We start from the raw sequence: 25008 nt of genomic DNA, 5'->3' as shown, positions 1-25008 counted from the left end.
TCCCAAGGCTGGGTATGATGCCTCTTTAGGCTTCCCACCTGCCCAGGGCTGTTTCATTGCACAACCCAGGCAAGGGAGAAGACCAGTCATACGGACCCCCAGCGTTGTGCAACGTGGCAGCTTCGTCCATTCTGCTATTTCCCTGTCATAATTTTTATCACACTCTTACTGTAATGATTTATTTACCTGTTTACCCTCCCTCAGACTCTGAACTCTTTGAGGACTCTGGCTGACACATGGTCAGGTCTCAGCGAATGCTGGCTGGAGTGAAGGGATCCTGGCCTAGTTTCTGCACTGTGAGGCTCTCAGGCTGGCTGGGGAGACAGAATGAACCAACATGAAATGTCAAGAACTAACAGGACCAGACGTTCACAGTCCTGAGGCTTTTCTAAACAGTTAAAAAGAGCTGCAAGGGATGACAACATGGTGATAAGTTGGAGACTAGAGCAGAGACAGAAAGAATGAGGATGTACTGGTCCACAGTTCTGGATTTTTGTGCTTAGGGCTGGGAAGAATTGTGGCTTTCACCCATGTTTCTCACCTAAAGTTAAAACTGTAATGGGCCCACTATGTAAAGGGGAACCATCATGGGCCAATGTTTTTTGCTAGGCCTATTTGTAATACCTGGTGGGCAGGGTGCACAGCCTGGAAGCAGAGGTTCTGATGTTGCTGTGAAAATACTCTAAGTGTTAGTACCACTGCAGGCAGGTACCAGATTATAGGGCCTTTAGGAAAGCATTGCTCTTCCTCAGTATGGATTTAGATTGTACTGTGGCTGAGAATAACCAATTTTGCAGGTGTGTATGTATGTGTGTGTGTGTTTGATCCACATTAATCCACCGTCATCCCCACTTGCTCCAAAAGGCCAAGTCTGAATTATGAGGAGGAGGCATAGTTTGTTACTTCTTATTGGTAGAAAGCATTTAAAGGGACATTATTGCCAGGCACCAGTGGCTCATGTCTATAATCCTAGCTGCTCATGTCTATAATCCTAGCTACTCATGAGGCAGAGATCAGGAGGATCTCGATTCAAAGCCAGCCAGGACAAATAGTTCAAGAGACCCTATCTCAAAAAACAAATTAATAAATAAAATAAAGGGACATTACCTTGAGGATTGAAACTGCCACGCTTACCTTAGGCTGTTGGCCACAGCCTATTTCCTACACCCTCCATCTTCTCACTGTGATACTATTCTAGACTGATTAACAGAGTTTGGGGAGTGTTCCACTGTTTCTTAACCTGTTGATACTGTCCCATGTGGCTTGGGGGTGAGGTTTCCTGCACAAAGCCTGAATGGAGGTTTTGCCTGTGAAATGAAAAAGTCATCGCTTTCTGGGGATGTAGGGAAGGAAGCTCTGAGACAAGGGGAAAAAGTTAGGAACTGAGTATACCCATGAGGGGGCATCTTGTGAAAAAGTTACCAGGTGTTGGTTGCTTTCCCTTTGGGTAGGTAGTTGCCCTATATAATTTGAGATTATTTCTTCTAGTTGTATTTCCCTGCAGGAATTCCTCTTCCTTCAGAAAAGTCTGCTGCATCCATGTTGGTTGGCCTCAGGTTCCTGAGGCTAGAGGGAACAAGTCGAGGTTGTGGAGCAAATGAAGGAGGCAAACCTCCCTTCCGGCAGTCTAATCTGTGGAGGTCCATGTGGAGGCAAAAGCATCAGGAAGTGCATGGAATCAGTGGGAGGAATACCGCTGGGCTGGAGGCTCTGGAGCACATATGGGAGGGAGGAAGAGAACCTTGGAGGGAACAAAATGTGGAGTGATCCAGTACAGTGGAGGAGGCTATCAGGGTAAGTGGCTGGGCTTGAATGAGCCCTCAGAATGGCCTCTTCTGAGGACTGAGAGCTTTGTGGCAAGCACAAGGTGGGGCAAAGTTTCCAGGAAGGAGGTAGGGGAGAGGAACATTCCTCAAGATTCAAGGCCCTGGATGCTACCTCTCTCCCAAGCCATCCCACAGAAAGCCAGGCTGAGGGCTGCACCTGGGCTTCCTCACTGTTCTCTGCTTAGTGGAAAGGTTCTGATAATGAGCAGGATGGCCTCTGGCTACCTGAGGACACCCCACCTGCCACTTGCCCTACCCTTTACCTCCTATTTCTTCCTGGTAGCCAGGGAAGCCTTGGGTAGCTCAAGGAACCTGCTACTGCCTTTCCTTGGGCCCATTCTCCAAGGAAGGGTTAATGCTGAGAGTCTCCCGGAAAAGGAGTAGGGTGAAGGGGGGCTCAAGAAGCTGCAATTCCTTCTGTGACACACACACACCCCCTTCCATTCAATATAGCCCAGATCTTGGCATTCAGAGGATAGAGACCACAGTTTATTGCTTAAGGTCTAGAACCTAGTCCAGCCCCAAGGTCCAGCCTAGAGCCCAGACCCAGAGCCCAGCACTGAAAAAACCATCCCAGTGCTTGTAATACAGCCTAGCATCTAGAACCCAGAGCCCAAGCCAGCCCAACCCTAGTCCAAAGGCCAGATCCTGGAACCCAGATGACAGAACTCAGACAACGCCCAAAGTCCAGCCTGAGTGAAAGACCAGGGCTCAGAATTTAGATTCAACTCATAGACTCAAAGCTCAAAGCCGCGAGCCCAGAAAGCCCAAAGCTCTTGTTCTAGAATTCAGACTAAAGCTAAACCTAAAGTCTAGAATTTGGGGCAGCTCAGAACCCACCCACAAGCCTAGAACACAGCACAGAACCCATCTGAGCTCTAGAACTCTAGTTCAGAGTTTAGAAGTTCCTTGATGCTCTTCCTAGGGGCAGCCCAAGAAGAAGAAGCCAAGGCTGCAAGCCAAGGAAAGAAAATTTCAGATCCCAATCTTACTTCGGGCAAGGGAAGAAAAGAGGCTGGTGTTTGGGGAAAGACAGGAAGGAGTGGGTGGGTATACCTTGGTCTTCCTAGCTCTGGTCTGGGGTGTCCATCATTGAATTCAGAGACCAGTGAAAGAAGCCTGGGACTTTCTTTGCAAGGGTTGTCCCTCAGAATCCCAATGTCACAGCACAGAGTTCTGCTGCTGATGATTGGCTATGTGACCTTGGGCAAGTTCCTTTCCTTCTCTGGTCTCACTGCTCCCAGAAAGGAAATCAGGATATGATTATTTAGACCCACAGACCCAGAAACAGAGGAAGAGACTATTACAGAAAGCCCCTCCATCAAACATTTTTTTGAGCCCATATAATAGGTGATTTTTTACAGATAAAATGGTCAAATTTGCTCTTTTTTTTTTAATTCTCTTTTGTTGGAGATTAGATTGGAGGGGATCAGTAAGGTGTTGCTGCCACAGTCTGGAAGGATGGGATAAAGGACTGAGGATGGCCAGTGACAGTGTTTTCTTTATAAAGCACATAAGTCACTCATCACCCAGTCCAGGCCTGAGGCCCATCCTAGGAGACTTTCCTGTCTTCACGAGTCTATGACCTCGTGAGACCAAATGGGTCAGTCACTTCATCCCTCAGCTCAGAGTCCTTTTTATGGCTCCCACTGTCTGCAGGATGAGGAGTCTCCTGGCGTACTGATTTCCCATCCATCAAGAGCCCAACCAGCCCCAGCTGCTCACTGGTTCTGCACCTGCCATCCTCATCACACTCCATTCTGGAGTGTTTCTTTCATCTCACATGCCCTTACCTGCCTCAGAAACCCCTACTCATCCTATAGGGCTTGACTCCATCATTACCTTCTCTGCGAAGCCTTCTCAGATCTCCACCCCTCAAACAGAATCTGACGTTCTCAATTCTAAGCACTCAGTGCTACTTTGGGTCTTTGCCACAGTATGTGTGGCAAATACCTGTATTTGTCTCCACAACCATATGCAACCTGCTCAAAAACAAAATCATTCCTGCCTCATTCATCTCCGTGTTGCTGGGTATGCTCAGAGAAGGCTCAATCAATGCACTGACAAGGCCACCTTGGTACCTTCAAGTATCCATTGTGTCCTCCAACCCTTCTGCCTCCTCACCCCAAAAGATCCTATAGGTTTTTTGTTTTGAGGGTTTGTTCTGTTTTTGTTTTTTTGAGACAGGGTCTTTATGTATCCCACGCTGGCCTTGAACTTGTGATCCTGCTGTCTCCATTGCTGGAATGGGATTACAGGCATGCACGACCAGGTCCAGCTAAGGCTCCTATGATTTAAGTATTTCTTTCTTTTTTGGTGATACTGAGGTTTGAACTCAGGCCCTACACCTTGAGCCACTCCACCAGCCATTTTTTATGGAGGTTTTTTTTGGGATAGGGTCTCATGAACTATTTGCCCAGGGCTGGCTTCAAACCCCAATTCTCCTGATCTCTGCCTCCTGAGTAGGATTACCAGCGCCCAGGTGTTTTTTTTTTTGTTTGTTTGTTTGTTTTTAAGTTTTAGCAAGGATTTATTTTAGTATAACAGGATAAAGTATGGACAAGGTTGGGGGGAGAGAGAGAGAAAAACATTTCCTGTTCTCCATGCAGGAAATGGGAGTAAAGACTCCTGCTTTAAATTTTAAATCTCAAAACATGGTAAGAAATTGAGTTCCCCAGTGTTTATTAGTCAAAGAAATACACCCTGCTAATCACAGAAAGGATGGAGGAAAGAAACTATCATTTCTTGAGAGCCACCATACATTGTCCCACTATAGCCTCAGGATAACTTTCTATGAGGAATTACTACAGACCAGGTAAATGAGACTCAGAGAAATTGTGGCCTGCCCAAAGTCACACAGGTAGCAACAGACAGATCTGGATTCAAACTCTGATGAGTCTGACTGTAAGATGCAGCTATGCTGTTATCTCTTGCTCAATCAGCATGAGATCACAGCGTTGGTCACGAAGAGTATGGAGCCAGTCACTAAAAGCCAGAAGTCCTCGCTTGCTACAGTGGAGGTGGGAAGCAGCCATCACAGCACTGGTTGCGCCACATGCTTTTTGTGCAGATGGATTAAAAAGGAAGCCCAAAGAGGGGGCAGGATCCAGAAGTGCTCCGAGCCAGGTTCTGCTCCTGTCAAACTGCCCTGAGTTCAGACTCTTACAACTATGAGCAGGTCAAGGCCAAGACAGGAACACGGTGTGAGCATGAGGACAGAGTTCTGGCCAGCCAGGAAGGGAGAGGTATTGCTCAGGCAGCAGTCCCCACCCTCTCCTCTGAGGCTAGACACTGGGCTCTCACCTGATCTCATGGGCCCTGAGGCCACCTGCTAGCTTGGGCAAACCACTGGGGCTTCCTTACGTTGCACTATGGACTCAAACAGCATGGCCCTTTGAGCCAGGGCTGACATCATCCTGTCTCTTTTACTCCATCGCTCTTACGGCTCCTCAGCAGTCAGGTTAGGGCTGTCAGATTATTCTGGGGAGGAGAATCTTGAATGTGGGAGAATGTAAGATGAGAAGACCTTGAGGCACTGGTTGGTGGTGGTGGGCAGCGGCTGACTCAAGGAATCTCTGAGCACTCTCCATGCTCCTCAGTCCCCTTAGAACTGAGGCTCAGAAGTCAAATCCATTGCCCAGCCCAAGCTTGAAGCACAACACAGGAGGTTTTCCTGTGGAGTGGTCCATAGCCTTGTGAGATCAGAGGGACCAGTCTTGAGGCCTCTCCTGCTCCACAATTGCCCAACCAGTATCCAGGCAGAAACTGGCAGCCTCAAGTTATTTTTAAGGGCCCTCAGATCCTTCCTCCCTAAAGAGGTTCTCTTAGGACCCTTAAGGGGCCCTCATTCCCACAGGGCAAACAAAGGGACCAGATTGGGAACAGGCTGAGGCATCCCCATCACAGCAAACCCTTCCAGGAAGCCCTTGCTCCAGGGCCTGCCCAACCTCTTACCTCTTCAATTTGGCTGTTCCCTCAGAGCACCACCACCCAGGATGGAAATTTGATGGTGGCTCTTGAGCCAAGCATGGGCTTGACTCTTTTTCTCCAGAAGTCAGGGTAGTAGGTCTGCCAGTTACCACTGGATAAGCGATTGCAAGCTACCCTGGCAACAATGGCCCCTGGCAACTTTGCTCAGCAATAATATCCTGGCACCAATTCCTCAATAGCTCCATCTGCAATCCTGCCCTTGCAGCTTCAAAGTATACCAGAAATACCACCTTGAGTTGCCAGGTGTAAACCTTGACCCCACCCATTTACAAGCAAATCTTCTCCCCTCTGGCCCAAGTGGCCTTACTCGGTGAGGGGCAGAGGGGCATGACACTGATGATAATAATAAACAATTTTTAAAAGTGCTGACTGTGTATGTACCAAACATATTGTTTTAAGTACTATATTTAATCCTCACGCCCTATGTGATAGGTATAATTTTTTGGGGGGGCGGGGAGTGGGGAATGGGTTGCACTATGTAACCCAGGTTGGCCTCAAACTTACCATCCTTCTGGCTCAGCCTCCCAAGTGCTGGGATTACAGGCTTGTGCCACCACACCTAGCTATAAGATAGATACAATTATTATTCCCATTTGGCAAGTAGGAAAACTGAGGCTCAAAGACTACCCTGATTGAAGTCAGGCAATCCATCTTTGGGATCTTTTACTTTCCTCTGCCTCTCAGGAAGCTCAGAGGATATAGTGGCCTCCCTAGCTAGGACATATAAGGAGTCCCACCAGGCTGGTTTTGGTGCCTTGTGAGGGCACAGGTAAGTGGAAAGCAACAAGCGAAGATCTTTGTGGTACTGGAGTTTGAACTCCAGGTCTCATGCTTGCTAGGCAGGCGCTCTACCACTTGAGCCACTCCGCCAGCCCTGTTTATGTAGGGTATTTTAGAAATCTCACAAACTATTTGCTTGGGGCTGGCTTTGAACCGTGATCCTCCTGATCTCTGCTTCCTGAGTAGCTAGGATTACAGGTATGAGCCACCGGTGCCCAGCTACAAGGGGAGATCTTATTTTTCCTCAGCCATGAGGCTAGGCTAGACCCAGAAAGGGGAAGGGTGGTCCCACTATAGAGTAGGGAGCTGCCTGCCCCTCAGGGAGAAGCCCTTTTTATGACTTCTGTCCTACATGAAATGAAGATTGCTGTGAAGAATGGGCCTAGGTGTCTGCTCCAGGCTCCTGAGGCTAACAGAGCTGGTGAGGTTGCTGTCGGTTCCTCTTGGCCTGGAGCCTCAGCAAAGCCCCTTGGGCTCCAGGCCTGGCGGTATGGAAGTCAGGAGATAGGAAGGAGACAACCACCAGTCATCAGAAAAAGGAATTCTTGGTTTATAAACTCTAATCCCTCCTTGTCCTCTCTTAACCTCAGGGTTTTTTTTGAATAAAAATATCTTCCCTATAGTGTTGTAAGAAGCAAATGATATGGTATACATAAAACAAAAAAACAGCACAGTGCTTGTCCAACATACAGTGGGTGCTCAATAATTGGGAACTGTTGTATTTTCAGTGCTCTGATTCAACTCATGGGGAATGAGTGTCTCTAATGGTGTGTTATAGGGCTCTGTCCTGGTCAACAATATGGATGGAAGTTGTAAGGGGCAGGTTGGATCTAAATTTAGAGTAGGAGAAAACACTGGGCAATAGAACCAGAATTCAAAACAATTTCAACAGGCTCCAAGCAAGATGACATTCCACTGTGAACTTGAAGACATTACACAAAGCTGAGGATGGGGGAGAGGCCTGACTTGACCCCAGCTCCGGTGCAAAGGATCTGAATGGGTTAGTTAACCACAGCCTAATGGGAACTAATCATGGGAGAGAGAGGCGCTGAAGCCTAGCAGTCTTAGGCTGCATTAACAATGTGTCATGTCCAGACTGGGGGAAATAATGGGCCTATTGTGCTGGCTTGGTCAGGCCATATCTGGAATCTTGCGTTGCTACACTGACAGACTGGAATCAGGCCAGGAGGGGGACAGCCCAACCTCAGCTCCCAGGCACTTGTGCTAAATGTTTCCTGTGCATTTTCTTGTTTCATCCCCCAAATAACCCTGTCCCCATCTTATACACAGGGAGGTTAATTGAGTTGTCCAGGATCAACCACATAGCTAGTTCCTAGAGGTGTCTGGGACTTTTCCACATGGGCTTTTCTGGTGCTTATACCAGAGCCCCAAGCTAGTTAGTGGGATATAGAAGTGAAACAGATGAAGTTCCCACCTTCAAGGAGAGTGTGATATGGCAGGGGATCCAGATCACTTGTGGAATGGTGTAATTCTACAGGAGTGAAGATTTTTGGGTCAGAAGAAATCATAGTGTCCACCTTAGCCAAATCAAGGCAGGAAAGGGCAAGAGAGACAGTACAGTGTCACGGTACAGCTCACAGTGGAGACATGGGGACCAATCTGTGCCCCGTTCATTACCATGGCTTCGTTCCATGGCTTCACTTTGGCTCACTTCTGCTCAGCAGTGGCCAAGAGTTGTGTGTCCAGATGGGATCTGTTAAGGCATACAAGGGAGCTTAGTGTGGCCATCCTGGGGCAGCCAGACCTTATTTCTCTCTCCTGCATCAGAGATTCAAAGAAAACAGGATCCTGATACTGAGAATCACAGGGACGGTGAGTGAGCCCCTCACTGATCAGAGAGAACTGGCATTCACCTTTCCCTGAGAATCTGGTAAAAATGGGATGATTTTGGCAGAGGTGGAAGAAAGGACTGTTCTTTCCTGGCATCTGCGCCTGGCCTCTATTCCAGTCTAAGGTCCTCCTGTCCTCTTTCAAGGACCACATGCCTCTGTGCCCTCTTTCTCAAACCTTTCCTTGATTGTTTCAACCCCGAGTGATTCTGTAGCTTTGTATCTCCCAGAACTTCTTGTTGAGGAAGCACTTGTACCCCATTCAGCTTTCTCTAATTTATGCTAAGAGGGCTGTCAAAAGCAAAGACTTTGGAAGAGGACAAAACCTTCAGGCTTGTCTGTACCCTGTAACAGCTGCTTCTCTTCTCTGAATCTCCCTTTCCTCAGCTGTAAAATGGGGATAATAATAGTACGACCCTAACCGCAAATTGTGAGGGCCTAATGAGATCATGTTAAGCACAGAGAAAGCTATCCATAAAAGGCCACTGAAGGAGGGCCTGGGTCCCGGCCCCACACTGCAGCTTGGGTGCTCCCTGTGAGAAGGCGCAGCCACTGGGTGTCTCATTTTCCTGTCCCATCACGAAGGGCACCACAGATGCCAGAGATGAGAAGAGGGAATGGTCGATCTTGGGGGACAAAATGGGAAAGTGACAGTCTACAGTCTCCAGGTTTGGGGGAGGGGAGAGGCTGTGAGTTAACTCCAGATTTTAAAGGGGACAGTGAGCCTCTAAGTCCCTAGCTTTCCTAGATCTGGGGGTTCAGAAGTCATAGGCTTCAGGCTTGACTCAGGGAGAACTCACTCTGGGGGACCTCAGGCAGGTCACTTTCAGCTTGGGCCTCAGTTTCCTCGGGCAAGTCAGGTGGGTCTCTCAGCCTTCCGTAGGATGCGAAGAGCGCGGGCAGCCGGATGCCGGTTCCCGGGTTTGGGAACGTGGCTCAGTAGCAGGGAGCCGCCGAGAGGGTGGGGAGGGCAGGAAGGCCGGCGGGCGCTGGAATTGGCTGGAGGTGGCGCAGCGGGGCTCAATGATTGGCCAGATCCAAGAAGGCAGGGCCGAACCTTTATGAGGCGCGGACGGGGGCGTGCTGGGGACTGTGTGCCTTGTGTGCCTGCCTCGTTTGCTAGTGCGTGGGGACCGTGGCGGCTGCTACTACGACGGGAGCCCGGGGAGAGTGGGGGCCCGCGGAGCAGAGAAGCATCCCGGCGTCCAGGTCCCAGTCCCAGACGGCGTGGCCCCCGGGTCATGGCCAAAGGAGAGGGCGCCGAGAGCAGCTCCGCGGCTGGGCTGCTGCCCACCGGCATCCTCCAAGCCGGTGAACGCCCGGCCCAAGTGAAGGTGAGGGCCCAGCACCCCGAGTGTAGGGCAAGGGGTGTGGACAGACCTCGATGGGAACATGGGGACGTTAGAGATTAGACTGGTCCTGGAACACTTGGGATAGCGGGGGACAGGCAGGCCTAGAAGTAGGAGAGAGATCGGGGATGCCCCGGGTCCTGGGGATGATGGAGAAGGTCTGCAGGCGTGGGCGCCCCTTTTTGCTCCACTCCCCTCCCTATTTCTACGGAGGGTGCAGGCGGCAGCTTCACGGGGTGCCGGCCTCTGTCTATCCGCTGTGTTCAGCGGCTTGGTTTATCGCCCTAGAAGTAAGAGAGACCCCAGAAACCTGAGAATCCCCCTTAGTTCCCCATCTTTCACCCCCTAATCCCCACCCGCCTACTTTTGCGCCTCAACTCTACCGAGGGCCGCTCAAGTTCATTCATAAGAACAAGGGCTCTGCTCTTAAAGGAGCCGCATCTCGCGGGCATTTGTGTGAATGTGGGCGTTCGCTTGCACAGCGAGCGACTCGAGTTTGTGCCCCAGCCTCAGCCCTATGAACCTATTTAACGACCAAATGAAATCAGGCGATTCAGGTTGGGATCTCTGGCAATAGATATCTGCTTGGGGGGGGGGTGCCTGCATTTTCCTTTTTATTAACTGTTCCTTGGAAGGAGCTGGGTGAGCAATTATGCTGTTACCAATGTATGAGTAATCTCTACCTTTCCTGGGCAACCTCAACCTATCTAGTGCCCCACCCAGAGAGGTCCAGTCTTGCACCTGGAGGCCTCTTAAAGGTCCCCTAGGAGTTGAAAGGGGTGGGTATGTGTCAGGGAGCTGGAGGGTAGGACAGCTCCTGGGTTTGCCTGGAGCTCCCCACTGCCCGCAGGGACCAGGGAGCTCTGGGGCAGATGGAAGGAACAGCTGTGTCTGCAACCAGCTGGGCTGGGCCCCTACAACTCTCTCGAGCTCTCACCCCGGAGGCAGGTGGATCCTGGCCTCTGAGCCAGGGCAGGAGCCTGGGCTGGGTTCAGGCAGCTCTTGGCAGCAAGAGGATTTTCAGGTTGTGGCAGCTGGTGCTGGGTGGGGACAGGTCCGCTGCTGAGGCATGCTCCCCCTCTGTGACTTGGAAAAGAGCTGTGACTGAGGCCTTGGGAGTAGTTGGGGTTTTTTGTTTGTTTTTTGGTGATACTGTGGTTTGAACTCAGGGCCTCACATTTGCTAGGCAGACCCTCTCCCACTTGAGCCACTCCATCAGCTCTGTTTTGTGTTGGCTATTTTCTAAATAGGGTTTCTTGAACTATTTGCCCCTGCTTGCTTTGAACCTCAATACTCCTGATCTCTACCTCTGGAGTAGCTATGATTATAGACCTGGTTCCCTCAGGAGTAGTTCTTTAGAGATGGTGAGCTGATGAATTTCTTCAGAGTCTGGGGATGGGGGTGGGAGTAGGTTAGGGCAACTTCCTCAGGAATATGGATTACCTTTTTTTCCAGGTTCTGAAGAACAGAGAATGCCTTTCTTTTCTTGTGGGAAGTGAGATTTCCCTGGATGGGAACAGAGCAAGGCAGAGTTGTTCCTCCTGGCAGTTGGCTAGAGGAATGGGTCTGCCTCTGGAGCCTTCTAGGATGGAGGCCAGGATCTTGGGCCTCTTTTCATCCTTTCCTCCTCTTCCCAGAAGGAGCAGAAGAAGAAACAGCAGTTGTCCATTTGCAACAAACTTTGCTATGCAGTTGGGGGGGCCCCCTACCAGGTGACAGGCTGTGCCCTGGGGTTCTTCCTGCAGATCTACCTGTTGGACGTGGCTCAGGTGAGTGGCCTAAACCCTCCAGGGCTCCTCTAGCATTCCGGGGTGGGAAGGCTAGGCAACCATAGGTAGGTTCACTCAGTTTTTCCCATCCGTGAAACAGTCCCAGAAATCTTTCTGACTCCCAGAGACAAAGTGGATGAGGAGTAAGACTTTACAAAGTATCCAGGAGGGGAGTCTATGTGTCCCAGGACTCTTAGCTGGCAACTCCTCCTTGCTTGGCAAGAGCAGTGGAGCCTGGAAGGGTAGACGGTGGTGTAAAAGAGAATGGGACCCGCTGGTGACGATGTTCTCAGAAGATACTGGCACACCATGTTCCTGGCTGGAAGACAGTTGGCTTGGCATCGAGGTTAGTGGATGTTGCCAACTTATGCAGGAGATATGTCCCACCTTCACCTGTGGCTAGTCAGTGGGCAGAGGGTCCTCAAGTGCTCAGCTAAGTTAGAGTGCCCCAGAACACAGGATATTTGACTGGGAGGGGTACTTAAGGTGAAGCCAGGGTACTCTGTGCTTCAAGAAGCCTTGGCCAGCAGCCTGGCATCCTGAGAATTCACCCTGTCTGCAGAGGAGAGTGGGAAACTGAATAGCCTTAGTTACCAGGGCTCCCACTGGCTGTCTTTTCTGGGTAGCATCTGACTTGGCAGGCAGGGCATCTTAGTTGCATCCATTTACCAGTGGGGAACACTGAGCCCCACAAAGGACAAATGACCTCATTCAGCAGCCAGTTTTCAAGCAATTCCCAGGGGCCAGTTGAAGTATAAATCTGTTGCATGAGTGTTAGGGCTGCGGCAGGGATTATACTGAGGAGACTGTTGTGTAGAAGAGGCTGCAAGCCCTGCAAGCAGGGCTTTGATGGATGAGGAGGAGTCCAGAGAATGTCTAGTTAGAGGGTAGAGTGTTTGGGAGAGAGGGATAGCTTGAGGAAGTAGTGAAGACCTGCTTTACTTATTTATTTATTTTTTTGATGGTGGTGGTGGTAGTGGTACTATGGTTTGAGCTCAGGGCTTCCAACTTGCTAGGCAGGTGCTCTACCACTTGAGCCATGCCTCCAGCCACAATGGGTTACTTTTTAAACAGCTTCATCTGTAGACTCCTCCTTCCATAGCCAAGACAGAGCTTGACCTTCTAAAGGGTAATAAAGATCATAACTCCCATTACACAGATGGGGAAACTGAGGCCCACTGTGGTTAATGCTGTGTGAATGCTAGTTCCCACATCAGGTGATCAGGAGCTATGAGAGGGAGAGAAGGAAATGATTCTGAATTCAGTCTATTTGATGAAACATTTTCAAAGGCAGCAGAGGGTTGGAAATGATCCTGGAAAGCTAACACAGATCTACCATCATCAGAGAAGTGCTACTGTCATTATTATCTTCTCTCCCCCCAGCCCCCATGGTGCTGGGGATCAAACCCAGGACCTCACATGTGCTAGGCAAGTGCTCCAGTGCTGGGCTACACCCCCAGCCTTGCTACTGTCTTCATTAACAAGGCAAGTGCTGATGATTAAGCCCCAGGTAGGAGCAGCAGAGGGGCTCAAGGACCTGGCTGCCTTTGTCTACTAGTGGGGACTGAGGTGAGTGGAAGGATCCAGAAGCTGAATTTTGCCTCTTCCTCATTACAGGTGAACCCTTTCTCTGCTTCCATCATCCTGTTTGTGGGCCGAGCCTGGGATGCCTTCACTGATCCTCTGGTGGGCTTCTGCATTAGCAAATCCCCCTGGACCCGTCTGGGCCGCCTCATGCCCTGGTGAGTGGAAGAGGTTCCTTCAAGGTGCAGAAAGCAAGGCTTCCGGCATATCCTTCCATCTCTTGTCGTAGGCTGGAGGGAGTGAGAGAAATGATGTAAAGCCCAAGGGTGTTGAAACCCCAGCTGTGGCCTCAGCTGCCCCAGGTACAGGCATAGGACACCTAGCCAGTTCATTCTCAGGCTGCTCAAAGTGCTAGACTGACTGGCTTTCCTCATTGTAGGCCTTATGGCTCCCCAAGGTCCACTCATTCCCCTTGGTGAAGCTGGAATTCCAGCTTCTCCCACTCATCACTTCCATAGTGGCAGAGGTAGGTCTTCAGGCAGCTGAGAGATTGAACTCTGCAGCCAGCCTACCTGGGTTTGAATCCCAGCTTCACTACTTAAAGCTGTGCAACCTTGAGCAAGTCACTTAACATCTCTGAGCCTCAAGTTTCTTCATTTGTAAGATGGAGATAAGGAACTTCTCACAGGGTTGTGGTGAAGACTTTTTTTTTTTTTTTTTTTTTTTAATTTTTGCTATGTAAAGGCACATGTTAAATGATAGGTGATATAGACTTGGCCCTCCTGCAGGGTGGCTCCTGCTGGGTAGGAATTGGGGGCAATACTGGAAATGAGGCTGTAGACCCATAATCTTTGGTGCCTTGGAAGGTGTGAACTACATTTTCTCTTGGTGCAAAGCCTGTATTACTGAGCCTCAGGCTGTGAGGCAAGGTGGTGGGGGAGGCTGTTCTACAGATCAGACAGCAGGAGAGACACATAAGACAGGCAGGCCGGGACTCTGGTTCCCCCCAGGACATCCTGCTTCGGGGGGTGGGGGGGCATACCCCTTTCATCTCCATCCCATCCAAGCGCAAGTGGGCGCCTTCCTGCCCCAGGGGCGCCCATACCTGGCCTCCGGCCTTCAAAGCTCTTCCCACAGCCCCCGCACCCCCACAGCTTCCTTTCCCACGAGGCCCCCCACCCACCCCAATCCTGCCAGTCCCTGGCAAAGACCCAGGTTGGAGCCTTTGATCCAGGCTTCAGGGCCGGGGGGCAGGATAGCCTGACTTACCTGGGCAGGCTGCTCAGGGCTCCTTGAGCACCAGCCCGTGAGACTTGGCCCTGTGCCCTCTCCTGGCAGCTGGTGGAAGGCGGGGCCCTGCTGCTACATCTCCTCATGAGCCCCGGCCAATGGGAGGCGGCTGCACCAGAGCAGCAGCGCAGGGTCACTCCCAGTCACGCTGGGCTCCTCCGCGTGTCTCAGCTGCCTCCAGCGGAGGATGGAGTGTTTGAGGAAGGCTGAGGAGGAGCCCCGTGGTGGAGGAGGTGGGCCCAGCAGGCCCACACCGCTGGAGGGAGGATCTGAGCACTCTTGATGGGCAGGTGTGGCAGCCAGTTTGGGGAAGTTGCTGGGACTCCCTAGACTACTTTCCCTAGCAGGTGCACGTGTGTACATGTCAGAGCGAATACTACATAGCCCGTGGGCTGCAGGGCCGCAGTGTATGTGACATCCCCGTCTGCACTACCTGGGCCCCTCCTCAGGCCTGGGGACCCGGCACCCCGTTTCCTTTCAGTGTAGGAGAAGGTTGGGCCCATCAGGGTTTGTGAGGCCTGTAGTTCCCTTACCTTGCAGGCCTCAGGACAGCTCTTCTAAGCCCGCATTTAAATCTCCTTCAAACCAGAAAGAATTTGACTGTCACTTTCCCTGGAGTTCCCAGGGCCACCTGTGGGAGGCAGAGATAAAGCAGGCTGGACCTGAGGTTGATTCCAGCGCAGTGCACTCCGCAGCCTTTCTGGCACTGGCCTGTACTGGTTCCCACAGGCCAGCTCTCCTGGCCCTTCTTAAGGCGATCAAACACTTTTGTCCCAAGTACTGTTCTACATTTTCATATCAACTTCTTTAAGTCTCAAGACTACTTCAAGTCTGTGAAGTAGAACTGAAGTCCTTACAGTGGCCTGTGAGGTGGCCCAGTTCCTCTGCCAACTTAGCTCCTGATTCCATCTCCCCTGCTCACTGCACTCCAGCCCCTCTACCTTGATCTTCCTCAGCCCTACCAGGCACCAGGCACAGGCCTGCCTGAGGACCTTTGCACTTACTGCTCTTGCCTCAGACGTCTGCAAGGCTGACTCCCTGATTTCACCCAAGTCTTCACAGTTCTCGCCCTCTCTCGTGGAGGCATGTGCTGTTTGCTCGGTTGTGGAATGCACTATCATTCACTCTTCTAATTCCCTGTAGCCTGCTGTAGCTCTGTCACCTTCTAACATGTTCTGTAATCTTTCCAAAACTGCCAAAGCATGACATTTACCTTTATAACCATTTTTAAGTGTTCCCACAAAGTGACATAAATATATTCACATCTTTGTGTGACCACCACCTGCTTTTTCTTCCCCCCCCCCCCCCCCCCCCCCCGCAATCCTGGGGTTTGAACTCAGGGCCTTATGCTTGCTAGGCAAGTGCTCTACCACTTAAACCACACTTCCAGCCATGTGTGGTGGGTTTTTTTGTTCATTTTCATTTTTTTGAGTCAGGGGCTTATGTATCTCAGGCTGGCCTAAAGCTTGCCACCCTCCTGCCTTCTGAGCATTGGGACTGTGGCATGTGCCACCACACCCAGCTCTCCAGTACTTTTTATCTTCGCAAACTGAAACTCTGTACCCATTAAACAATAATCTACACTTCCCCCTCCTCTCACCCTTTGCTCACCACCTCTACTTTCTCCCTCTATAAAGTTGGCTACTCAGATTTGGTCACCTCATATAAGTTAAATCGTACAGTTGGCCTTTTGCTTATTTCACTTCACCTAATGTTCTCAGGTTCATCCATATTGTAGTATGTGTCAAAATTTCATTTTTTTGGAAGTTTTAACCAAGATTTATTTTAGTGTAATAGGATAAAGTATAGGTACTTTCTCCCCTACAGGAGGGGGAGAAAGAGAAACATTTCCTCCAGGACATGGGAACAAAAAACTCCCAGCATTTCATTTTTAAGGCTGAGTAGTATATATAATTTAATAATGCTTATTTTTTTCTGTTTGCCAACTAGAATGCAAGTTCCACAAGGGCAATGATATTTTTGGTCTTTGTTCACTGATCTATCCCCAAGCAATTAGACTAGTGTACAGCACATAACTGCACTAAATAAATAAAAAATGTACCTTTTTTTTATTATTTTACGCATGAGGAAATGAGCTTCAGAGATATTAAATACCTTGCCTAAGTCAGTTCAGGGAGCCAGAATTAGATCTCTGAAGTGTGACTCATAAGGCCTTCCTCTTAACCTTTGTACTCTGCTGCCTTTCTGTGCTGGGAAGTCGGTCCATCTGGAAGTCTAACCACTTGATAGAGGTGGGACTCAGATGTGAGCAACAGACACTTGCCTCTCTTGATAGTTTCCACATGGCTCTTCCATCGTCCTTCACCTGGAGCCCCTCCCCCACACTACTACAGCTTCTCTGTGTGTGCGCACGAGAAAACACACAGGTGCTGTGATTATTTCCTCTCCCTGCCTCCCTGCTCTACCAAGATTTTGGCCTTCATTCCCAGCATCCCCAGCCCAGAAGTCCCTGTCCCAGAAGTGGGTGAGACTGGGGTCTGACCTCACATCCCATGCTCAGGCCAGTTGCCCTTTCAGGCTTGGCCATCAGCCTCTTTCCAGAGGCCCTGGGATGGATGAATTCAGGGAAGGGACTTCCTTCCTGGAGGACACCCTGTGGCCCAGAGTTGGGCCTTTGGCCTCCAACCTCTAATTAGACTTTCTCCTTCCTCAGGATCATCTTCTCCACACCTTTGGCTATCATCGCGTATTTCCTCATCTGGTTTGTGCCTGACTTCCCACAGGGTCAGACCCTTTGGTACCTGCTTTTCTATTGCCTCTTTGAGACACTGGTCACGGTGAGTGTGCTGTCCTCACCCCAGTGCTGGGCATCTCTGGGGGCAGGGGCAAGGGGAGTCCCTGCGACCTCCACATCTGTGTGTCCTCCATCTAACTGGCCAACGGCCTGTCCTCTGTGCCAGTGTTTCCATGTTCCCTACTCCGCCCTCACCATGTTCATCAGCGCCGAGCAGAGTGAGCGGGACTCCGCCACCGCCTATCGTAAGTCTCTCCCCAGCTGGCCCAACCTTGCCCGTGGGGGGTCCTGAGCCCCTCAGCTCCCAGACCCTATTGCCACACTTCTTCCCTTATGGGCCCAGCTCTTCACTCTGCACTTGGGTGTGAGTGTGAAGCCATCTTTTTTTTTTTGGTGGTGGTGGTGCTAGGGATGGGACCCAGGGCCTTGTGTATGCTAAGTAGGCACTCACCATTGAGCTAAGTCCTCAGCCCATGAAACCGTCTTAAAAACAATTCACAATCCCCTTATTGCTCAGATAGATGTAGGGACTAACCTGAGATTACCCAGAGCAAAGCCATGAGTGTAGGCCAAGGTCATCCATCCTACTTCCTGGATGCCTGGAGCTAGAACTGGGCCCCCATCCCTCTGGCCTCTCTCCCTGGGCCCACAAGTCAGGCCCCTTTGTGGAGGCCCCTCTAAAAAGACCGTCTTTTCACTATCCAGGGATGACCGTGGAGGTGCTGGGCACAGTGCTAGGCACAGCGATCCAGGGGCAAATCGTGGGTCAAGCAAATGCGCCTTGTCTCCAGGACCCCAATGGCTCTGCAGAGGCCTCGGAAAGTGCCAATCGCACACATAGCAATGCTTCACTCAAAGAAACGGTGAGGCCTCTGGCAGGGCAGGGAATTGTGGGGATGGAGAGCAATAAAGTGCTTTGCTGTCATCTTAAAAGTAGTCATAATAGCTAGCATGTAATAACTGTTGGTCATTTGATATTCATAATAACATGGGCAGTGTACCCATTTTACAGATAAGAAAACTGAAGTCTACAGAGGCCAAGCCATTTGCCCAGGGTTCTAGAGCTAGTGATACAGACATTTGGGAAGATTTGAACTGTGGGCACACAGACTTCCCAGCCTGGCTTTGTAACATTTTGTACACCTGAACTTTATATAGACTTGGGAAGCATCAGCAGGCCTAAGATGATCCTCCTGGTTCACAGTTGGAGACAGTGAGGCCCCCAGAGGAGAAGGGACTGGCCTGAGATCATGGAGTGGGGCTGCTGGGATGAGATCAGACTGACTGTGTCTCTGTATGTCACCTTCACCTCTATAGCAAAATGCATACCTGCTGGCAGCAGGGGTCATTGCCTCAATCTATGTCATCTGTGCTCTCATCTTGACCCTGGGCGTGCGGGAACAGAGAGGTGAGAAGGGCCCTGTGAAGGGTGAAGACCCCAGCACAGGAGGGCTGAGCCTTGGCCCTCAGGCTTTGGGAGGGGCCTCTGCCCCTTCCTTACCTTCTTCTCCGGTCCCCAGAACCCTATGAGACCCAGAAGGCTGAGCCAATGCCCTTCTTCCAGGGCCTCCGGCTGGTCATGAGTCATGGCCCGTATGTCAAACTCATTGCTGGCTTCCTCTTCACCTCCCTGGCTTTCATGGTGAGTGGGGTCCCTGAGGCGCTCAGCCTGGGAGTTGTAATGGGAGTGGGGTTGGAGAGGACTCAGGGTGTGATGAAGCTGAGGGACAGGACAGGCGGAGTGGGGGAGGAGTGAGCAGAGATCTTGGGAGCATGGGGGGGAGTGTCTTAGGGAGGCCCATCCCCAACACCACCTCTTTCCCCAGCTGGTGGAGGGGAACTTCGCCTTGTTTTGCACTTATACCTTGGGCTTCCGCAATGAGTTCCAGAATCTACTCCTGGCCATCATGGTGCGTGCAGGGCCTGAGGGTGGGTGGTGTCCTGGGTTGATATGGCATAGGTTATAGGGTAGTTCTTTGGGCAGTCGGAGGATGTTCCTAGATTGGCCCACAGGCATGACGGATGAGGGAGGCGTCCTATAATAATCATTTGGATCTGACCTACAATTGCCTAGGGAGGATTGGAAAGGGATTGGATGTTTAGCAAGCATTCTAAAAGCAAAGGTGTGGGCACTGAGAACTTTCTGGATCTCTGAGCCGAGGTGTGAAAAGGCAGGACCTCCTCTCAGCTCCCTGGTGAGCCATCAGACATACCTTCCTCACTGTTGGGATGATGCCACCTTGCTGCTCTTGGCAGAGCTGGAGATGCTTTGGGGTCCTGGGAAGGTCAGAAGAGGTTCTGTGGCTCTAACCCAGCTCCCTCCCTCCCTTTATCCATCTGCAGCTCTCAGCCACATTCACCATTCCCATCTGGCAATGGTTCCTAACTCGGTTCGGCAAGAAGACAGCTGTATACATTGGAATCTCAGTGAGTAGGACGTTAGAGGCAGGACCCGGGTTGAGTTAAGGGGTTACTGGTGGGAGGCTCCCAGCTCACCCATCTTCCCGTGCCCCCTTCCCTAGTCAGCAGTGCCATTTCTCATCTTGGTGGCCCTCATGAAGAGTAACCTAATCGTCACGTATGTGGTGGCCATAGCAGCCGGAGTCAGTGTAGCAGCTGCCTTCTTATTACCCTGGTAGGTATCTGCAGGCTTGCTGTTATCTTCCCTGGCCTCCCACCCTCCAACTCTGAAGCTCCTTGGGGCGAGTTCTTTAAGGGTTTCTCGTCCTGCAGGCGGTTCTGTAAGTGCAGGTTAGAAACCTATTTAACTGCTCTAATCAGTTATATAGGTGGTGAACTGTGTGAGAACACCTAGTCACGGTGAGAAACGGGGGCCTAAAATCTGACCACCGCTTCACTTACCAAGCTGAGCACCCAGAGTGGGACTCCATCTTGGAGGAAGGGGCCTGTTCTCAGTCACACAAAGGTGCTGTCCCCTCACTGTGCTGTGTGCTGTAAGCTGCTAGTGGGCTGCCTCTCCTCGCTGACACAGGCACCATACAGGCTGGGGGGAGGAGAGGGCTGATGGCTTGGTGGGGGTACTCATGGCTGCCATCACCCACTCTGCACAGGTCCATGCTGCCTGACGTCATCGACGACTTCCACCTGAAGCATCCCACCTCCCACGGCACTGAGCCCATCTTCTTTTCCTTCTATGTCTTCTTCACCAAGTTTGCCTCTGGAGTCTCACTAGGAATCTCCACCCTCAGTCTTGAGTGAGTGGGGTGGGCGTCTGGCACAGGGCTAGGCAGGACCAGGCCCTAAGTGCCACATCCTCACCCACCTCTGCCTGCTGTCTCCCACAGCTTTGCTGGGTACCAGACGCGGGGTTGCTCTCAGCCATCACGTGTCAAGTTTACGCTGAAGATGCTAGTGACCATGGCTCCCATAGTCCTCATCTTGCTGGGCCTCCTGCTCTTTGAGCTGTACCCCATTGATGAGGAGAAGCGGCGGCAGAATAAGAAGGCCCTGCAGGCTCTGCGGTAGGAGCGGAAGGGGTGGTATCTAGTCTAAGCACCCCACTTGGCCTCTGATGGTCAAGTCCTGGTTTACCTCTAGCACATTTTCTCTTGACAGCCCCAACACTAGCTACGTGCCAGGTGCTACACTGAGTAGCTTTACTATTCAGTCAACAAACACTTAACTAGATGCCTTATCATGGGCCAGCGTAGCTCTCATGAACAATGCACACAAAACTCCCTGCCCTTGAGGAACTCACATAACCCTGTGTGTCTGAAATTCTTAGGATTCCCATTCTGCAGCTGAAGAAACCAGGGTTTCACCAGGAAGAGTGGATCCACCCAGTGCATAAGGGATGGAGCTGGGCATTAAGTCCCGCCCCATATTCTGGCTGCAGCTTGAATTCTTTGCTGCCTTCCTGGCATGCAGGAGCTCGGGTGTGGCCTGAGACTAGAGGGTAGGGTGGAATGAGTCATGCCAACCTATCAGCCAGCCCCAACCAGAGGATAGCCCTGGAGTTTGTGGGACACTCAGTGCAACCAGAACAGCAAACACAGTAACCAACAGTTTCTGGGCTGAAAGTGGGAGTGAGCAAACTGTTTAGAGGAGCCCATCAGCCAGCTGGGATGGCCTGGCCAAGATCCCTGAGGAAGGAGCCAGGTGGCAGAGGGGAGGGTTGAACGCTTTCTCCAACTGGTCTCCTCTGACTTGGGCAGGGATGAAGCCAGCAGCTCGGGCTGCTCCGACACAGACTCCACAGAGCTGGCCAGCATCCTCTAGGGCCGGCTGTATCACCTGATGCCACCACACAGAAGGCCTGGGTCATCAGGCCACACGAGGACCAGAACCTGTTTGCCCACTCGCTGAACAGCTGTTCTCCAGGTGCCAGGACAGGGACCAAGGACTGGAGGGTGAGCGGGCCCAGCACATCTGTGCTCACCGTGGGGCTGGCCGCTCTATAGCCTCCGCCTCCCCTCTGCCTGCCCCCAGGACGAAGCCCTGGGGCTGCTACTGTGAATATGCCAAGGACTGATCGGGCCTAGCCTGAAGCACTAATGTAGAAACATTTTATACAGAGACTAATGAATAACTTAATGACATGTACATAGTGCCATGTGTGTATGTAAATGTCTGTGAGCTATTAATGTTATTAATTTTCATAAAAGCTGGAAAACGGAGCTGCCTGTTTCTGCGTGTGTCCCCAGCTACTCCCTGAGCTCTTCTGTGCTCAGGCACAGTAGTGAGCACACCAAGTCACAGGTGCCACTGGATGGGGCTAATGTGTCTGGGGTGTGATAACAACCTCAGCTAACATTTACTGAACACCTACTCTGTGCCAGCACTGTGTGGTGGCTTTGCATGTCCTTTGTGGTGTTCTTACCTAACCCATGAAAGCATGGTGCCAAGGCAAGACTACCCATTTTAAAAATAAGAACCAAGGTCTAGGGCTGGACGTAGTAGCTTATGCCTACAATCTCACCTACTTAGGAGACGAAGTTTGGAAGGAGGATTGCAGGTTTGAGTCCAGACCAGGCAAAAAGTTAGCAAGACCCTATCTCAATAAGCAGGGCATTGTGGTTGCACCCCTTTGGTTCCAGGTTTGTAGAGGTGGCAGTAGGTAGGAGGATCACCATCTGAGCCCAGCCCTGAAAAATAATGCATAAAGGGCCAGAGGTATGCCTCAAGTGATAGCACTCCTACCTAGCAAGCTTGAGGCCTTGAGTTTAGCCCCCAACACTGCCAAAGAAAAAACTGAGCTCTAGTGTAGAAAGGGACATAGTAAAGTCACAGCACCAAGAGTGACCTAACTGGGACTCTTTCTCAACTCTGAGAATCCACTACCTTCCCCACCACTCTCCACTCCCCTATGTCTGAGAAGGACCAAGGAATTGGAAGACAGACAGTGTTTTTATCTACCCTGAGCATGCCTGAGCTTGTGATGCTGGCTGCTGGGAGGGGCTGTGTGATGGGGCCTTGTCACATCTCTGGAGACTATTCTTTCTCTACCACTGTTATTGCCAGGGTTGAAGGAGAAGGTACTTGGCTAGGTGTGTTGGATAATGGAGGATCTTGACTCTGGTGGGAGAGAGGGAGGTGAGGAATGCCTAATTGTAGTGTTTGTCCTATTACTGTGGTATAAATACTCCCACCACATCCAATTCAAGTTAGCCTTGATTGTATTATCTTCCCAAATACTTGAAAATTTAATAGTTGACTCTCACAAACTGGTAGGGGTGTCCTATGCACCATCGGGTTTCCAACACCTAGGCCAGGCTCCAAAAGTTACAGAGAAGCAAAGTTGGCAAGCAGGTTGAGTCACTAGTCCAACCTTGTTATTTTACTGTTACTTTTTGACTTTCACTGGTACTGGGGTTTGAACTCTGAGCTTCACAATTGCTAGGTAGGCACTCTATCGTTTGAGCCACTCCCCCATTCCCTAAACATCGTGACTTTATAGATGGATAAATGAGGCCTAAAGAGAAGTGCTGCAACCATTTGAGCCTGGTTTTTACCTTGGATGTGGAGCTCCATGTAACGGATAAACTTCTGCCAAGTCACTTTTGTAAGTTCTGTAAAGTTACCAACAGGCACTGTTGTACATGTTCAGAAATACTAATCCAATTAGCGTTCTATTAGAAAGGTACTATTATCCTCATTTTACAGATAAGGAAACCAAGACACAGGAAGTTAAGTAATTTGCCCAAGGTCACTATCCAGTGAGGAAGTGGACAAGTTGATAGTAAATCCAGGCTGACTAGAGGGCCTGTACCCTTCACCACTACTTTAGGCTATCACCTGCACCCATAGTATGGTCCCACCAAGCCAGTCCTACTGCCTCTGCAAGTGCCATCTCTGGTCAGAGGCTGCCTGTGTAAGGCAGGAGCCCCGGGCTGGTCTGGCCTCTGCAAATGTGTACAGAGGCCCGCTCCCACCTCCTCACTGCACTAGTCAATAGCTGCTAAGTCCTATCTTAAAAAAAATTATTTTAGGGCCAGGAGTGTAGCTAGGTGGTGGAGTGCTTGGCTACCACGGACAAGATCCTGGGTTTCATCCCCAACACTACAAAATGAAAATCAAATTTTGGAAATTTGTGCAAGCTTCCTCTTTCCTCTCCCTAGTTTCCTCCTTAGGTCTTATCTTCTCTCACTTTATCATCTCTCACCTGGATGATTGCACCAGCATTCTGACTGGTGTTTTTGTCTTAGATTGGATCTCCTCCATTCCTTAGCAAACTTCCAAGATAACCCAGTAGTTCTCCTGTTCAGAAACACTCTTCATGTCTCCATTACTTTCAGGAATGAGTGTGAGGCCCTGCGAACCTCTCCAGTCCAGATCTAGATGTACTCCTTCTCGCAGGCCGCCTTCTGGAATATACTTCTGCTTCAGCTGCACCTGCAGGCACTTGTCCTATATGTGGCTCCAGCAAGCCTTTCTGAGTGGATCCTGACCCCTTTTCCTCTTAGGCCAGCTCTGAGAATCCATGCTCCATCGTGCACGCCTGGCCCACACAGCCCAGGGCCAGGCGTGGCTGGCTGGGGAAGGTACCTGGAGTTGGATGCATGCTGACTCTGATGGGAAAGGCCTTTGGTCGGGAGCCAAACACAGTTCTTACCCACTAGCATGTTCCTGGGTCTCAGTTTCCTCCAAATGTTTCATGGGGATTTAGATTGAAAACACTGGCCTCCCTCCAGTCCCATGCTCACAGTAAAGTGCTCTCCTCATTGGACACCCTTGGCTCATGGGAGGCAGAGATCAGGAGGATTGAGGTTTGAGGCCAGCCTGTGCAAACAGTTTGTGAGATCTTATCTCAAAAATATCTAATACAAAAATAGGGCTAGAAGAGTGGCTCGAGTAGTAGAATACCTGCCTAGTAAATGTGAGGCCCTCACTTCAAACCCCAGCACTGTCAAAAAAACCCAAAAACCAAAACTCCCCTCTTCAAAGGCCACTTGTGGAGTTTTTGGGGGATAGGACAGTGGGGAAAGAGAAAGCAATCCCTGATTCCAGAAATCCCTTAAGTCATTGGCTGCTCCAAGCCCCTTCTGGACAGCTCATACCTACTTATCCTTTAGGAGAAGTGTCCTCTTTACTTCCTCTGTACTTGGATCCAGCATTACCACAGCAAACCTCTCCTCTCCTCTCTTCTCCCTTCCCCTCTCTTCCCCTCCCCTCTCTCCCACACCCCAACTGCCCCAAAGGAGGTCTTGGCCTTCTGCTCTGCCAACCACATCCCACACCTTATGCTGAGAACCAGGTGTGGTGTTGGCGCCACCTGCTGTAAGAAAGAAGCAAGACCTCAACATTGCAAAAAAATTGCAGATCAGTCATTGAGTTGCGATATTATTCCATGGATCTGAACAGATATTTATGATTTCAACTACATATCCTGCACTTGCTAGGTTCTGAGGACATTGT

The 25008-nt window shown here is 50.7% G+C and overlaps 1 protein-coding gene across 1 annotated transcript; it reads left to right on the top strand.

Annotated features, from left to right (window-relative positions):
- Window positions 1–9541: 9541 nt before the first annotated feature.
- Window positions 9542–21770, top strand: Mfsd2a (MFSD2 lysolipid transporter A, lysophospholipid). The gene is made up of 14 exons (XM_020171686.2): window positions 9542–9780; window positions 11433–11564; window positions 13182–13306; window positions 17053–17176; window positions 17300–17378; window positions 17839–17996; window positions 18451–18541; window positions 18654–18775; window positions 18960–19043; window positions 19477–19560; window positions 19656–19768; window positions 20205–20348; window positions 20439–20615; window positions 21309–21770. Exons 1-14 carry the CDS (start codon window positions 9688–9690, stop codon window positions 21370–21372), a joined length of 1590 nt encoding a protein of 529 aa, XP_020027275.1. The 5' UTR covers window positions 9542–9687; the 3' UTR covers window positions 21373–21770.
- The last annotated feature ends 3238 nt before the right edge of the window (window positions 21771–25008 follow it).

The sequence above is a fragment of the Castor canadensis genome, chromosome 7 (assembly GCF_047511655.1).
Source record: "Castor canadensis chromosome 7, mCasCan1.hap1v2, whole genome shotgun sequence".
Taxonomy (NCBI): domain Eukaryota; kingdom Metazoa; phylum Chordata; class Mammalia; order Rodentia; family Castoridae; genus Castor; species Castor canadensis.
Note: the sequence above shows the minus strand (reverse complement) of the source record. Positions and strands in the feature narration are given on the sequence as shown.